The sequence below is a fragment of the Hirundo rustica genome, chromosome 12 (genome assembly GCF_015227805.2).
Source record: "Hirundo rustica isolate bHirRus1 chromosome 12, bHirRus1.pri.v3, whole genome shotgun sequence".
NCBI classification, from domain to species: Eukaryota; Metazoa; Chordata; class Aves; order Passeriformes; family Hirundinidae; genus Hirundo; species Hirundo rustica.
In genome coordinates, this window is record NC_053461.1 from 13916938 (window position 1) to 13934214 (window position 17277).

The window sequence follows — 17277 nt, forward strand, 5'->3', positions numbered from 1 at the left end:
ATTTCTTTTAAGATGATAACTGCATGCTAAATTGTTGAGTAGACAGAGTGAAGATATTTTATCTGCAAATCTAAATGTTGCTCAGGTTTTACACAACCCCAGGGTTGCTCTGCACAGCCTCTTGGTGAGGCTAGCCAGTGTCCAGGGAAAGAGCAAGGAGCAGTGATTGATGGGCTGAGGAAGAACCCAGCCACATCTGAAGTGCACTTGGGATTTGTGAGCCTGGACATGATCACCAAGCCCAGCGTGCCTGGGGTCAGTGCAGGTGAGCTCAGGTCAACCCAAGTGAAAATTTAAGAGGCCATCATTAATTACTGCTGCACAATCACATACAGCCATTGCTTTTAAGGGAGGGAGAGGGAAGGAGCAGCTGTTTTGACTGAGTGGCTGGTGCAGGTGTGAGCTGAGCAGGTGATGTGCTCAGGTAAGCCAGACATGCCTTGGCCTTGCTGTTGCTTTCTCTGCAACTCCTGTGCAGAGATCTGTGGGGCAGGACTGAAAACATGCACAAGGTAAGTCAGTGAGAAAGGGGATCAAGAGATTTTAGGCTTACTAAATTGTACTGTGTAGTCTGATTTTTCTGTGTAGCCATTGGAAAGGGCTGGGCTGCTCCTTAAGGTAAGTTAAGGGATGAGGTTGATGCTCAGAAAATATCTGCAGCCGTCTGATTTTGTGCAAGCATCCTCTGGGAAGGTGCAGGAACAGCTTCACAAGTTTCCTGGAATGGGACTCTGTAGGGAGGGGAGTTTTGAGGAAGGGTATTGGTGAGGACAGAGTGCTTCACCGACTGGAAGTAAGAAGTCTTCTGCAAAGTGGCCAGATTGTGTGTGGGGCTACAGCAAACTGGGAGAGCTGTGTGATGGGCAGGTGAGGCAGTCCTTACTGCCTTGCTCTGGGCTGCTTAGACTGGAAAACTATCACATTTTGGGCTCCATCCGAGAAGAAAGAGATAGCTGGGAAAACAGAGTCAAGAAAGGGACGCTAAAAATGAACTGAGAGTAGAGGCTGTGGGGAGGAAAGTTGCAGGGTTCAGGCTATTTACTGTGAGGGGGACAAAAGAGGTAACTGGAAGGAGGTAAGATCATGTTTGAGTTCTTCTGGGCTGCTGCGGAGAGGGGAGGAGAGGAGGAGAATGGGCAGTTCTCTTGGCTGTGCTGGTTGGGAGGAGAAGACGTACTATTACGAGATACACAATTTTAAAAAGCAGATGGAGAAGCACTGGGGTAGATTTGCCCCAGGAAATTGTGGAATTGCAGTCACTGGGAGTCAGAAGTTAGATAAACATCTGCCAGAAAAGACAGAGCTGCCTGGCCTCTGCTCTGAGGGTCCTTTCAACCCTCTTTGCAATGATGACTTTGAAATCAGATTCTGCACAAAAATTAGACAACACATTGCCTTTCCTCTGCAAAGAAGATGCAGGGTGTGCCCAGGAGGAAGAGATGTGGAATAAAGTGGTTGTGGCAAGGGACAAAATGTGACTGAGACCTGAAACCAGTATTACTTCCTTCCTTCTCTTTAAATATTAATAGACTTATTTTTTTTTTTTAATGCTATTAAGATAGCCAACAATATTCTAAGCTGTTGCCTGAGCCATTAATGCACTGTGCTCTGAGTTCTATTTTGCAGGTATTTTCCTTCCCCTCTCAAGAGATTTTGTTATGAAGTACCCTCATTGGCAGTAGAGCTGGGATATGATGCAGTGTGGTATTCATGAACAAGTTCCTTAGACTCCGGAAAGAACAGTGACTTTCTGGGGCAAGAGTCCTTTGCTTCCTTATTCAACAGTAAACAGGCCTACAGGATGACTGATCTTGATAATAATAAAGAAAAGCACACTGTGTGCACTGGGGAAATAATAAGAAAAGGATTTATGAGTGGTTTGGAGTGAGATTCCGGGGGCCATAATCCTCATCCAAGGGAGCTCTCAGTACCAGGGACACTGTGGAAAAATCTGTTGAAGTTAGCAAGTGTACACCATCCAAAAACCTTTGCACAAGGGTTTTAGTTTTGGGAATTACAGTCCCTCCTACCCCTCCTGAGCCAAGTGCAGTGAGCTGAAGTCCAGGAGATGTAGTGGTGGCTGTTGGAGTTGCTCTCTGGAATTAAATCCTGTGGTTCGTGGGATAGATGTGCGCACAGTTCTGTTTGCCTGCCTACAGGGGTTCTCTCGGCCTCTGGTCATCTGCTCAGAGCAAAAGCTAAAGCCTTGAAGGTTTCCCCTGCTTGGAAGCGCTTTCCATCTGTTGAGATGCTTAGCAGCAAGCGGGGCCACCAGATTGTCAGTGTGGTCCATAATTTCTGGTCTCTGTGATCAAAGCTTCCTGATGAGTAAAGCCTTTTCATCCACATCAGTGATGGGATGAGAACAGGCTTTGTTACCTCCCTCTGCTGTCGAGGTACCTGTGTTATTTGTGTTGCCCTGTGCACCCTGGAATGCAGAGAGCCAGGGCAGGCCAGGCAGAGCTCTGCTGCCTTGGCAAGAGGCTGTCACACATCTCTAGGTCTTCAGTCTTAGCAAGGACAGAGCAGGGAACTTCTGGCTCTCGGTTGGCTCATTAATGCCTATGCTTGTCACTCCGAGTGGAAATATATTTGGTGACTTTTGTGTATTAACAGGCTTTTGGTGTTGGATTGGACTGTAGAGAATTCAGAAGCTGCCCGAAAGTCGTGAGTTTTTTGCCTTGTCTCAGATGTGCTGAGGGTAAACAGCTCTGCCCTCTAGTGCCATGTGCCAGCTCTGGTACAGCTGAACATGTCAGTGATCCAGGGAGCACAGAGCATCCCTTGGGGCACACTGAGCTGTGCTGGTCCAGCTTGCTCTGGGCATCCCCATGAGCAGCTGGAACCAGGACCCAGGAGGGTTTTAGCCCCACAGCAGGCAGGAAAACATGGCCTGTATTGCCATACCTGCTGCGCAGCATCCCCACGTTCATTTCTGTGTTCTCCCTCAAACAACCCCACTTAGCCTGATATTTGCTTTCCCATTATGTTTGTTATGCCTTTGGGAGACATGCAGAAGAGCTAAATGATTTCAGCAGCTTTGCTCTTTCAGCCCCATAAATAATGAATTCATCAGGGTGAGAAAACACATGCCCAGACACAAACACATGCAGAGCCCTGCAGAGGAAAGGGAATAAAGACAGAAGCTTGAGTTCCAAGCACAAAGCCCTGTGGCAGTAAACTGGGAACTGCTTTTTGGAGTGAGAGGGTGTCAGGGGGTGGTATGGAGTCAATTGCCTCAAGAAGAGGCTAAAAGCAGTTAGGAGTGCAAGTGAGTGCTGGCTGAGGTTGGATGTGGTAAGTTGCTACCTGCTTTGCCTTTGGAGAGGACCATTAGTTTGAAGGAGATGTTTTATCATCTGTATGTTCTGTCCTCAAGCATCAGATTAAATAATTTAGTTGTGGCTGGCACCCTGCAACATGACAAGGGCTACAAATATGTTGTGAACCTGCTGGACAGCCTCAGCTTGGTGGGGCAGGGTGGTGGGGTTTCAAAGAATCTGCATTTCTGGAAATTTTGTAAAAGTAAATAAAAAAATAGGTGGAACCTCCCAAGTCCCACACTGCCCCTGCTGAGAGTACTTGCAGAGATAGTGTCTGTGCCACAAGACACCAGAGAATCCACCCATCCCTCCTCCTCTGCTGGGCCAGTTGTGAATTTCTGGGGTTTGCAAGGGCTCTTTCCTTGCTGATGCTTTGAGTGCCCTTTCCAGGAGAGATAATGTGCAGTGGGAGGTGTGACCCTGGCTGGTGTGGGGAGCCCAGCAGCCCAAAAACCTGGTGTCTGCAAACTTGGGCTTCACCAGGAAGGTAAATGAGATGCAAGAGGTTCACCTGGGGAACCTTAGCAAAGTTCTGCTGGCTGGAGATCTTTGTGTTAACTCTGTTTAATTATTTTTCTGGAAAAATTGCCAAGAAAAATGCACTGGTTTGCAGTTAGTCCTTCAAACGTGAGTGCTCCTGCACAGTCAGGGGAGCACATGGGCAGCTCTTGAGTTTAACAAATGCTGGGGCTTCAGTTCTCTGATCCATTTTAGCTTGATTTGCACTGATAAGAATTAGGGCATTTCCATGAAATTTGATCTTCTGCTTAATGCCATTATCTAAAAGGTTTTATAGGTCAGCTGCCAAGATTAGGTTATCTTTTGTGGAATTGAAAATTTGTTTGGGGTAGTCTGGACAATTCCATTTGGAGGCACTTTACTGCTTGGCAGGTGATGAGGAGGGGAAAAATTTGTGCCTACAGCCTGAAGACAGTGAATTTCTGATCTTAACTGGTGCTTGGAGTTCATACCTTGGTATCAAAACCATAACTGCTTGACTATTGCATAAATAACCTTCCAGTGAGCATGCACTGATTTATTTTTTTCCCCTTGACACTCAGGCTATCTCTGACAACTCTTGTGACCTCTCTCGACCTGCTGTATTTTTCTCCTTGATCTCTGCAGCAAGTGACATCTACAGGATTGCACTGTCTGAGCTCCTGCCCTCTCCCCACAGACTTTGAACTTCATTAACTTGTCTTACCCACTTTGGCTGGGGATAAACAGTGTGTCACTGTGGGTTTTGTGAACCCAGCTGGCTGGGTTCTGCCTCTGCCCTAGAGCTGACAAGTTAAAGTGGGGGCGAAGGGAAAGAAAGAGGCATTAGTAATTCCTGAGTTCAGGAGAAGTTCAGCCAGAGCTTCCCCCAGTAACTGTCAGTTTCCTTCTCATCCCCCTTTATATATTTAGTTGTAATGATGAAAATTCAAATATGAATGCAATTACAAGATAATTTTGCAGATCATCATTCCTAGGAGTGCTACAGTCATTACAGGCTGAAATCTTTTAAGCAGAAACATAATAACAAAGAGAGAGAGGAGTGAGCAAAAAAGAAAGTAAGTTCTAAGCTGAGTTTTGGAAGGAAACAGAGCTAATGAGTTAGAGCTCATCTGGATGGCAGCAGCAGGCGTTACTTTTCCTAACAAGAGGTGATGTATGTGGAAAATACAAGTGAATTAAAAAGTTGCCTGATTAGTGATATGAAGGTAGAAAGGGCTAGGAGTAGACTTAAGCAATTAAACTATCATGGGTTTGCATGTACATCATTTTATTCAGTGACTGACGCTGGACAGTTCATAAAAGCAGGTTGCTATATCTGTGTAATCCCTAGCTGTCTTTATTTTTAAAATAGTATTTGGGTTGAGCAGTTTTGTTCCTGTTGCTGCAACAGAGTGGCCAGGGAAGGAGAACAAAGGTAGCAGCAGAGGGTTTGCCCCAGCCTGGAGACCAGCAGCAGGATATACCAGGATTTTGGATCGCTGGTGTGCCCACCCTGACCCCATGCCCTTCTGGAAGATAGTCCACAGCATCAAACCAGAGCCATGTGCATTTTCTGGCCTCATTTATCCTTTGCCCTATCCTGTCAAACCCAGAGCACAAAGTCCCCTGGGCTGGCTGCAGCCTTTCGCAGCTCCTTTGCCATTTTTTTTTTTTGGTGAATCCTGGTTAAGCAGGCTGAGAGAGGCAGGAGCTGTGTAATTAGTGGGAGCAGGTCCCCGTGTTTGCATCGGGCAGTTGTTAGCAAGGCTGCTCCAGGCTGAGCTCCCCGGGCTCTGCCCTCGCGCTGTGCCAGGCGGAGCCGTCGTGGAAAATGGGCACAGGTGGGCTGCTTAGCGAGATGGAAAATAATTAGGAGAGCATTAGTTTTAGGTTGAAATAAATGGATTGTCCAGCTGTAGCTGCTGTAGAGAGGAAGCTGAATGTTAATTAGATGCCACCAGTAATTATGGTGATTATGTATTTTTTGAGGGGCTGTTGGGAACAGTTCAATTCACTTCCACAGGGTAATGTGAATGACGTTTCTAACCAGTTTAAGTAAGGGGGAAGGTACTTTTTTTATTTTTTTTGATTTTTTTTTTTTTTTTAAACAATGACAATTGCAGTAAAACAAAGCTAATGGAGGATGGGGGACAAAAAAAAAAGTAAGTTGTTCTATATAACTGCCCAGAAAAAATGATTGTTCACTGAAGTAAGAGAAAATGCTTTGTGTTTACTGCAAGAAATACATCCTACTTTTCTGCACCGAAAAATTAGACCCTGGCAAGGATGGGCCTTAAACCTGTTTTTCCATCTCATGGTGCATTTTCCTAACTGTGAGACGAGCAGACCTCTTGAAAATAACTCTGAATTTATTTTGCTGGCTTTCAGGCCTGTTTGATGCTTCTCTCACCTTCTTGCACAGATAAAGGTGATGCCAGTAAAATTAATTGAAACAGTGATTTTGTAAGAGACTATTACTTACATTACTTGCCAAGGGGCAATTTTAATATTTAGATCAGAAAACTAATTTTATAGGCTTGTCCATGCATGGGGCCTCTCTGAAACAGTTGCTCCATACATATTTATGTAGGCATTGTGATAAATCAAGTGCCCACATGCGAATCTGTTAAGCAATATCTGTTGTGCTCTATATTCAATTTTTCTTTCAGTTTTTTCTTTCAGTTGTAGATCAAGCCTCTCACTTTTACCCACTGGTTAAGATGTGAACACATTAACATGCCACCCACTGTGTCTGATAACCTAACTAACACCTGCGATCTCAGACAGCCTCAGCTCAAATTCATTCTTAGCATTATTTGTCGAGATTATTTGTAGACTACATTTGCATAAATTGCCAACAAGCATGTAATGAACACCCGGACTTTTGTGGAATACTTTACTGGAGATGACTGGTGTGGGAGAATGTTGTCTTCCACGTCAAACAAGCACTGCTTCTGGGGGGGTTGTCATTTCAAGAAATAATAACGAATACTTGAATCTTACACACACAAATGTGCAAAAGCCCAAGGACAGTGAGCTGCTTTGCACAGAAAGCCTCTGCTGGTTGGACAAGGACAGTCTTCTGCGATCCACAGAGAAGGTCAGCCTAAAGCACTTGTGTGGCTGCCTAGCGTGAAACTTAAAAAATGCACCATTCGCCTTCGTTCACAGGGGAAATACAGTACCTCAGCCCCTGACCTTCCTGAAGCCGAAGTTTGGAAGAGCCTTGCTGTTGGTGATTCAGGTAAGACATTGCCTGTGTTTGCATTGGCCATGTTACTTTCTGTTAGGGACATGTCTGATTTTTCTGAGCATCAGGACAATACAAGATACCCCAATGACATGCGGTAGTCAACACATCTTAGAACTGAAGATGTCCCCAGCACAGCATCCTACACCTGCACTTTTGGGGACATCAGCTGGGAGAGGTGTAACCTCTCGCCACATGGCCCAGCCCTTGCTTTCCTTCAGCATTGTTCTCCATGTGGAGTTTCTTCGGTGGTCCCTGGTTGTGTTACAAGGGACCACCTACTTCTTTGGGTGTGACTAGAAGTCCATCCATTACAGAGCTGAGTGCAAGTGTCCTGCAGCATGAGATGGGAGACATCTCCTCTCCCCTGTATCCTGGCACAGGGGCACGTCTGTGGCATGGTGTGCCCTCCTCAGAAGCTGCTGTGTTTTGTTCCCCCAGTGGATGCAGTTATGTAGGGGGAAAGGATTTGCATGTCCCATGGAGCCGGAGCAGTGAGTGGGTTGATTGCTGGAGCAGCAGGGTGCCCCATATCTGGGGACAAGCCTTGGGCTAACAGCTGGCTGAAAGCTTTTGGTGGTTGGATACATCTGGGAGGATATGATTGGAGGAGGGAAAGGCTCCTGTCTCCACTGCACGCACAACAGCCTGTGCTTTCCTTAATTACTTCCATCTAGGAAAGTCGATGGCTTCTTTGATTAAACTATGTTTAATGAAAAATAGGTAGCTAGATGGATGTTTTGCTCTTGCATCTAAAATCCACTGATAATTAGAACTTATGGAAGCAGTAATGTACTTCCTTTTGCATTTTTTCCTGACCAGTGAGTCAGTTGAAATACATTTTCATCCATTTATCCATAGTACTATCATCTGGGGAGTAGAGAGACCCTGCACATGTTGCTTGCATGCTTGGGCCACTGCAAATGGGAAAGTTGGGCTGGCCTTGATTTACCTGCTACTTACACAGCCTGCACTCTCCCCTTCCAGATTCATCCTGAAGGATCTACTGCTGTTTGATGGGAATTCATCAAAACACGCTGTGTCACTTCACAAGGAGCGTAGGACAGCCTGGGACTCTTGGTCCTCTTCTTTGAGGATGAAGAGTTTACAATTTTAAATGGATGCACCACAAGTAGTGTAGTCAAGAGGAGATGGAGGAAGATTGGGAGCTCTGGAAGGTTTTGAAGCTTTGAAGAATCAGACCCCAAGGATGTTGGTCATGTTTTAACAGTGATTGCTTTGCCATTTTCTCCTTGAGGACCTGGCTGAGCATCCAGAGAGGGGACAAACATTGTCACCTCCACTGAGGCAGGCTGGCTCATGCCACCAGAGCTCTTTTGTCTCTATGAGCTCCTCTGTGTGCTGTGCCATCACCGACACTTGTAGGAACAGTAGGAGATTTTGCTGCTTCTGTGCCTGGCAGCCTGTTTTCCTTGTTTGTCCTTTACTCTCCTCCTGTAGTTGGGCACAGGAATAGTTCTCAGTCATGCTTTTCTTCAGCCCTGATGTGTTGGTGCTTCCCTCCTCTGTCCTCGCTGTGCCTGGCAGAGCTGAGGCTGTGGCCTCTGCCTGCTGGCATGGAGGTGGCAGCTCATTGACAGTGCCACCACTGGGGTGACTTTGGCCATAACACAGTTTCTCCGTGTCTTTGCAGCTTTCTGAGTAAGGATGTCTGTCAGCCTGAGGGTTCATTTGCACAAACAGTGTGGGTGAGAAATCTGTCTTGGGCCATGTTTATTTTAAATCTTGGCCAAGGCAGTTCCCCAACCCTTGGGAACACCAGGGCTCTCCAGGCTATGGTGGGAGCTCTCCTGGTTTGCCTGGGAGCACCATGGTGCTTCTTGGCAGCCCAAGCAATTTCAAAAATGATTTTTCTATCTTCTTGTCTTAAACAGTGAAGCAAGTTTAGTGATGGGGGGGAGGACAGAGTAATGCAGCTCAGGGAAGAGCTGTCTTCCCAGGGGTCTCTCACAGCACATACAAGGGATTTTTGACACTGGGGTCCTTCTGGACTTCCGGTCAGGGTGTCTCAGGCTGGCACAGGAAGCAGTAGTTTCCTGTGTGGCTGCAGAGCGTTGTGCTGGGACTGGTCCATCCTTGCTGTGGGGTGGGAGAAAGGGTGAGCAATTTATTTTTTTTTTTACACATTTTTAAACCAGTGATCTGTTTCTCTCACTCCTATGTTGATGGACTCATTACTCATTACTGCTGTTGTCTACCCCAAGGATGGCTCCAGGAGCAGGCTGACTGAAGGCTGGGATGCTGTCCCCCCTGTCTCTGGCTGTAGTAGGCAGGGTGCTGGTTCTCCCAGGAGGAAAAACACCTCAGCTGAACCAGTCTCCCATGATTCCCACATGGACATGGTGGTGCAGTGAGTGTGCTGATGTGCTCTGTGCTCTTGTCTGTGTGTGTCAGTCCCAGCACAGGGAGGGACTCCTCCAGGCAAGAGAGATGACTCTGGAGCTGGTCCAGGTGCATGCAGAGCCCTGGCGCTGGGTCCCTCCTGGCATGTGCACCTTCCCCTGGGACACCACTTTGGGAAACGTGTTGTTTACCATCTTTTCCTTGCCAGCTCTCAGCAGTTTCTGTGCGTGCCCACCAGAGAGCAACCCCAGCACAGGGTTGTTGTCTCCAGAGGCACAGATTGTAGGGCTGAGTGTGACATCCAATCCATCATCCCTCACGCCCTCCAGCCCTATCACCTCATCCCAAACCTGAGCTGAACAGTGAGTTTAGGCCCTCTATGTTCTGGGCAGGAGGAGTATCACACAGGAAGGGAGGACAGTGCTGAAGAAGAGAGGCAGGAGACCCTGGCTGTGTCTTCTACAGCAAATCCGGTGCCATCCCCAGGAAAGGACCATGCCATGAATTAGCAAAGGGCATCAATCCAGGATGTACAAGAAACAAGTAAGTGTTCAGACAGAGCTTAACTATTTGGATGGCTGAAAATCTGCTGCTTTTTGCAGTTTCTTATAAATGCATAGAAAATTCTATTCACCTTGGAGAAACACAGAATCATTTAGTCTGGAAAAGACCTTTAAGATCCTGGAGCCCACATCTCAGTGGGTATGTCTGATGCTTGGACAGGTAGCTGGGTGTCTTGATGGGGCTTTGTATGTGAGACTGTCCCAGTGTTTGGGGAAGGAGCAAACCCGTGTTTTTCATGTATCCTCAGGCTTTGTGAGTATCATCTCAGCCTCAGGGCTGGCAAGAAGTCCAAGGATAGGCAGTCACAGCTGGGCTTGGAGGTGGGGTTCAACTCCCTTAACTGAGCTGCCTGGGTCAGGAGGGAGAGATGGGCAGGATTGGCCTTTCCTGGGACAGACACGGCACAAGGGACTGAATCTCCTGCTGGAGGGAGCTGTCCCTCCCCTCTGTGCTTCCTTTGGGCTGTAGGAGCAGCATTCACAGGCCACTGCCAAGGTCTGTGGCAGTGCTGAGCTGCAGCCCCAGTGCCTGCAGAAATGGGCTTTAAAAGAAAGCTGAGGGAAGAAACAACTCCTTGCTATTTTTATCCTTGCACCAGCCCCTGGGGATTTCGATTGACAGGATTAGTTATGAAGCCAATATTACGAGTTTAACTATGAGTGAAATAACACAACTTCTGTGGGAAGCAGAGTAAAAGAGGCAATTATGCAGTAGTTTAATAACAGCACGCTGCTGGCTGGGTAGCTGAAAACGTACAGTTGACAGTAATTAGATTTTTCCATTCTTCCTGTTAAATAGCTATAAAAATTAAAACAGAAAATAATCTGATTCTCTTTTATTTCCTGCTGTTTTCATCATCCAGTCAGTATCCATTTGGCCTTCTGATTGTTCTTTATATGGTTTTAGGATCGAGTATTTAAGACGTGCAGAAATGGGACAATGTTAAAAAATGCAGAAAGCACTAGGAATGAGGCAGTAACACTCTTCTGAGCATTAGGAATCCAGGGGATGCTTGAATGGACAGTGAGGGCTTTCCAGATTGACTAACTCTGAATAACAGCTGGACTTCTAACCACAGGAGTTATTCCAAATCATTTAAAATTGCAGTAAAAAATGAGATGTTAGGAATTAAATCCCCATTTACCTGTCTGTTACTATAATGTGCCAGGTGTAGATAAGCAGGAGGGATGGAGGGAGGTGCTATGGCACATCAGTCTGCACTGGTTGCTTGCTGCCCTCATCTCCCTGCTGGGATGGGAGTCTGTGCTGTGCTGTGATTCTGGGCTTCACTCCCACCTTGGGCTCCGTGCTGGGATGGCAGTGTGAGTAGTGGGGGTGTTTGTTGGCTGGCAAGGAGCTGTATTTGGAAAAAATCTGTGAGGTCCCTCAGATCTGCAGGGCATCTTCTCTTCCAAGTCTTTGCTGCTCTTCCACAGCCCTGCGGTGCTGGGATTTTTGCCCTGCAATGCTGGGTCTGTACAGGCATCTCATGTCCCTGGGGTTCACATCCCAAGTGATGCTTCCTTGTCTGCTGCCCTCCTTTCAAGCACTGTCCTTTTTTAATTTTTTTCTCTGTGTCTAGACAGCAGTAAGTTTTCTCTTACGGCATAGAAACATGAATTACTTTAAAAACACCCCGTTGTTAAACTTGCAGGGTGAAACTTAATGAGCCGACAAATGTGTGGCATTTGGCTGCTTATGATCATAGCTTGAAAGTGCAGCACAGCACAAAGGGAAGAACTCTCAGGTTTGCTTTCACCATTGGAAGCTCAGGATGGGATATTTGCTTGGAGTATTCTTCCTTTTGCTCTCCTTTACCTTGTGATGTAAAAGATCCAGGTATGATAAATGGTATCCTAGTTGTGCAGGTAGTTTAATGTGAGGCGGTGTTTTGCAGCTCTGGTGCTGTTGGGATCTCTGACACACAATAAATACGTTCTGTGGCAGCACACCTGACCTCACAGCACAGCACGTCTCTGATTTCTTTGCTTTTACTCTGTCATGGCAGGAGCGTGACAGTTCAACTTCACACACGTGTTTCAGTTTTAAGGCACTGTGGAGGTGCCTAGAGCTGGTAACAGGGCAAAGGCCACCTCCACGTTTGCCTCCATCCCATTTGGTTCCACTAGTCAAAGAAATGCGCCGTGCTTTTGGCAGATGCAAATGCTCCAGATGGTACCGGGAAAAGTGCAAATGAAAGATTTGATTTCGGCCCTTCCTAGCTTTAATAAAATTCTGTTCATCTCTCTGGTAGAGCCTTTTTTTATTAGGGGCTTTTAGAAACGTATCTCCTCTCCTTTTTATTTTTTTTTTTTTCCTTACCTCTGAGCCTGTGACTTTCAGCTCGCCCCTGTGTCACTGGGAGCTGTTCTGCTGGTTGTTGCAGTCTGCCATCCAAAGTGGGGACCTTCCAGCATGTTTTTCTGGTGTTAGTCTTTAAAAAGTGGATATAATCCATTAATCACAATGTCTGACTGTCTGCATTGGGGCCCGTTGCCTGGTTTGAGCCATGTGGACAAGGCAGTGAGTGGTGCGTGGGGTCTTGACATGCACTGGTGAATTGCAAACTTTTAGTGTGTGCTGAAACAAATATTCCCTCGAGTTTCCTACTGGTCTTTGTGTGAGGGACGGGGGCAGCTCAAAGCAGCTGGTGCTGCTCTTGGGCTGTGACTGCTGCCCCCACAGGCAGCATCATTCTTCTAGAAAGCTCTGGTGGAAAAGCAAGAGTCTGGAAGGAGTCACCTTCTGGGGCTGGTCCAACCCGTGGGTCACTACCTGGACTTGATTTTGGCTTGAAGGGATGAGGGAGAGGAGAGCTGTCATCTCCCCCTTCAGTTCCATCTGGAATGGCATGTGTGCTCCCGGGCGTGTGCTGTGCTGATGCTCACACAGTGCCCGAGTCACCACCCCGTATTAGCTTATTCCAGCACATTGCCTTGTTACAAAATTGGATCCATTTTGCAAATTGCTGCTGCACTAGTAATTGAATTGAAGGGGTATTTTTGTTAGTTTTCTTTCTCTTCTCCCCTCACTTTTTTTTTCACCGGAGTAAATTAGGAATAAGTCAACAGAATCAAGCCCTTAGTGCTTTCAGCAACATGCTCATTTAAATTGGATGCAAGAGGGTGTCTGTGTTTACATTTGGCCTGCCAAGAATCTCTGTTTCAGAAACTGGCTTACATAATATGTCAAAATTGGTTTACTCATTAGCATTGCAAACTGCGTGAAACAAGCTGCAGATTGATAAACTCGCAGCAATATTTGCATCCGGATCTGAGTGGCACAGGGGGAGGGGAAGTTCATTAGGAAATGTTCCATTTCCACAAGAAAAACAAATGGTTTCCAGTTACAGATCTCAGATTTCGTTAATTTTCTGTCTTCCCAAATTTTAATAAAGATTGAGAGGGAAGTGTGAAAATCTCTGTTGGCAAACAGGCAGCCTGTCTTAGTATTCCCTGTATTGGTGGGCTGTTTACAGCAGCAGCTCCAGGTAGGCTGATTATCTTCTTCCAGCTGGGGCTCCAACCCTTCTCCCAGGCTCCAGCCTTCTTGGACACTGCTGCTGCCTTGATTGATGCTTTCTCTTCAGCACAGGTGGGGTGGAAACTTTAATATTATTAATTAACTTTTCCAAATGTGGAATGGCCAGCAATGTGGTAGCATGGTCCAAAGAGCCTTTGGTGGTGCTGCCTGTTCCTGGCTTTACCTGGGCAGAGCAAGGGAGCAATCCAGCCTTGGGCAGAGCTGAGGACCCTGAAGTGGAAAAGCTCCAGCTCAGGTGCTCCATGACTAGATTTATGAAACCCCATCTCTACAGTGGAGTGTGTGATTTTAGAGGTGTCTGTAAATCTGCACACACACACAGGAGCAGGCATGAACAGTTCACTTTAGGAGATTCTGGGGTAATGTGAACAAGCATGTTAAGAGTAAAGTAGTGAAGCAGTAATGGGGGTCTAAGGGTAGTTAGTGCCTTTGGGCTTCTGCTGTATGGGTGTTGGATATTCCATGGTGGGTTGGGGAATGGTGGGAAGAGACAGCAAGGAGTGGTGGGGAGCCACATATTAGGAGAAGTTTCTTCACTGAAAGAGTAGCCAAACATTGGAATAGGCTGGAATTGCCCAGAGAAGTGGTGGAACCTCTGTCCCTGAAAGTGTTCAAATAAAGTGTATGTGCTGCTTAGGGATGTGATTTAGTGGTGGACTTGGCTGTGCTGTATTAAGATGGACTCAGTGATCTCAGGGGTCTTTTCCAACTTCTGTAATTGTGAGCTGTCCTCATGCAGATGCCTCCCCTGATTCCTGCTGTATCTGGGGATAAGTCTCTCTCCAGGCCTGCCTGACCTGTTGCTGGTGTCACTGCATCCCTTCCCGCCATGAACCTTGCACAAAGTTGATGCAAATCTCTTAGATGTATACTGCTTTTCTGTAATACCTAGAGTTGTTTGGCTTAAATCCCAGGAAGTTTTTTAGTTTGCTTTGAAACTCCTGACTCAAAAATCAGAATTAAAAAGCTCTGATACAGCACAGAGGTGTGGCATAGCAGTGCTGGTGTTGGCAACACCTCTTCTTGTGCTTGGTGATGCTGAGTGCCCCATCCAGTATTTCAGATGAATTTTTGAAAAGGAATCCAATAAAGCTGGAGAAAGGACAAGGCTGCAATGCTGCAGGGTCTGCTGCAGCCTGACAAGTGTTTAGCCTTGTCAGCAAAACTCTTTTAATGTATGTTTTTCAAAGTTTTCAGAAGACTTTGGTGAGTTTAAGTAAGCAGTTGTTAGCTGTGGGAAGGGAAAATAGATTTTCTCACTGGAAAATGAAATGAGAGGTGTTTGCATTTCACTTACTCTCACACCTTGCAGCAAGAGGCTGGTCACCATGAGATAACAGCGCATTTGAGTGCCAGCTGGAGAGCTGAATGCAGTGAAGAAGGCCAGGAGTGAGATGCATCAGCTGGGGAGCTGAGGCAAGCTGAGTATCCTCCTGCCATCCTCCACCAATGTGCACCTGCAGGCTGGAGAAGAGCTCCCAGGGCTGTGGGAGAGCCAGCATCACTCTTTGCATCATCTTTGCTGATGCAGTGGGTGGTAAGTTTTGTGTGGTCCTTGGTCACCTTTGACCACGTGGAGCGTGAACGTGACTGCAGAGTGCAGCTCCTGCCTGCGTTTATCAGGCATCAAAGGGCTGCTCACAGCGCAGGGGGAGGAAAATGCAGGCCAGAGTCACTGTGGTGTTTAATCTTCGTGGCTGGGGCTCAGGTGGTTGCAGGTAGCTGGTGGATGTTTTTGTGTATGTTAAAATGCACCACGCAACAGAGCGGTGCTTCAGCCTGAGGAACTCTCTGAGCATCACAGCATCTCCTCATTACAGCATCCTCCAGCATCAGGCTGTATCTGCTGGAAATGCAGGGCCACATCGACAGCAGTGACATCTGTCAGCCTGGCTGTGCAGCTCCTGCTTGTGGGAAGGGGGCCTGGAGTGCTGTGCTCATAAAGAGTTGTCAGCGCCTCCTCTGCCTGGATTGTGCTAGAAGTGCCAGCCCCCTACAGATAAACTGTATTATCAGATGAATGCAGCCTCCTTGTTTTTGTCTTCAGGATTTTCCCTGTGAATTCCAGCACTTACTGTAAATCCCAAGCCGCTGTGGAAAAGCAATTGTGCTCCAATTCTGCTGTGCAGGGAACTGTTGTCACCCCACAGGTGTATCTGTATACCAGCATGTAACTTTTGTCTCCTAATAAAAAGGAAATTTGCCTTGTGTCACATGTATTTGTAAATGTTTGATGCTGTGGGTAGAAAAGAGGGTAAACCAGTGATCAGCTCAGCACTGATCAATAAACAGCACAGTATGGTTTAGTCTTGGTTACACCGAGTGGTGTTGGGGCCTGGGTAACTGCAGAGCGGACGCCTTTCCAGGAGGGATCCATTCCTGCTCCTAGTGTGCTGATGTCCTGAACGCAGAGCAGAGATGTGGGCCTGGCCTGAAACCCCTCTTGTGAGGAAGCTTGCTGTGACAAGGCATGGGATTTTTGTCTGTGTGTAGCTGTTGGGGGCAGCAAATGTGGCACCTTCCCAAAGAAGTGGTGTTGAGCTGCCTCCGATGTGTCCGGCTCACAAACAGGTGTCTGAGCTCATCCGCTGACACATCCTCCTCCTCCCAACACAGCAGAGGTTTTATTTGGGTGGATTAATAGCACAAAGATTTTCCCTCTTGGTGCAAGGCAATCCATGGGTTTCCCACTGGTTTTCTGTGATACACAAAAAGGGACAAAAGCTCAAATTCCAGAAGGACGCTTTGGAGGTCTGGTGCTGTGCAAGCACGGGGTGAGCTCAGCACACATGAAGGTGTAGGAGACTTGAGAAGTCTTTTCCCCTTTCTGGAAGTGCTCCTTGCTGCAGCTGCAGGGCAACTGTCTGAGGTGCAGTGAAAAGCATCTCAAAATGCAACAGAGTCCAAACAGCCCCCAAGCCCCACAATGAAGAAGCACTGCTCCAATGACAGTCTGGAGGATCTTCAAGCTTCTTTGAACTTCAGCCCAAAATCATGAGCTGATTCTTTTCTGTGGAGTTCACACGAGGGCCAAAGCGATGCTGCATTGGCAGTGGGTGGGAAGGGGCTGCATCTCCCAGCCCACCCTGGTGGTACCTGCACCACAGCAAAGCAGTCAGCCCCTCGCCAAGGGGAAACAGTTTCTCCACTCAGGCTGTGTGTAGTCAGTGTCTAATAATGTGAGCATTTTGCCATCCCTCTGCAAACAAGTCTGAGGCTGCTGCCTGATTGGTATATCATCTCACTTTCTCTCAGCATTGATTTTCTTGCTCTCCTTATTTGCTTCATAAAAAGCGAGGCAAGGAGCTGATGCTCGCTTGCTCCCTCTCCCTCCCTCCCTCTCTCTCTCTCTCTCCTCTCTCTCTCTCTCTCTCCTGTGAGAAGCTTTTGGGAGCCTTTATTTTTAGTATGAGACAAACCTTGCTTTATTTCAGGAGACGCAAGTTGGATTATAAATCCTTTTGTAAATGTGTATGGTGATATTTGCTCCGGTAAGTTACATGCATCTCTAATTTATTTCTTTAACTGTACTGGTTGGGGGAGAAGTGGGGTTTTTCAGGAATCGTGAAGCCCACAAAATTGTGTTGAGGCTTGGTTTCTTTATAGTCTCATGCTGAGCCAAACTGTTCTGTGATTTTTAGATATGTTGAAATATTTTCAGTTTGTATTTGGCTTTGCAGAGAGGGATGCCTGCTTTGAAAACTTGTTTTGCACTTCATTTTACTGCAGAAATATGGACAAGGATGATTAAAG

General features: G+C 46.9%; 1 protein-coding gene and 1 long non-coding RNA gene across 3 annotated transcripts in view; both read left to right on the forward strand.

Annotated features, from left to right (window-relative positions):
* SYNPR (synaptoporin) overlaps positions 1–17277 on the forward strand; it is a 107297-nt gene that overhangs the window by 44678 nt on the left and 45342 nt on the right. The window contains exon 1 of one of the 2 annotated variants that reach the window (XM_040076192.2): positions 16797–17015. The exons of the other annotated variant lie outside the window; for it this stretch is intronic. Within the exon in view, the coding sequence (XP_039932126.1) occupies positions 16992–17015 (24 nt within the window). The 5' untranslated portion in view covers positions 16797–16991. Of the gene's footprint in view, positions 1–16796; positions 17016–17277 lie in introns of those variants that run through there. 2 annotated transcript variants of the gene reach the window in all.
* Positions 466–15687, forward strand: LOC120758203 (uncharacterized). Its single transcript, XR_005702806.2, has 3 exons — positions 466–512; positions 6975–7047; positions 8041–15687. It is a non-coding gene; the product is annotated as an uncharacterized LOC120758203 (long non-coding RNA).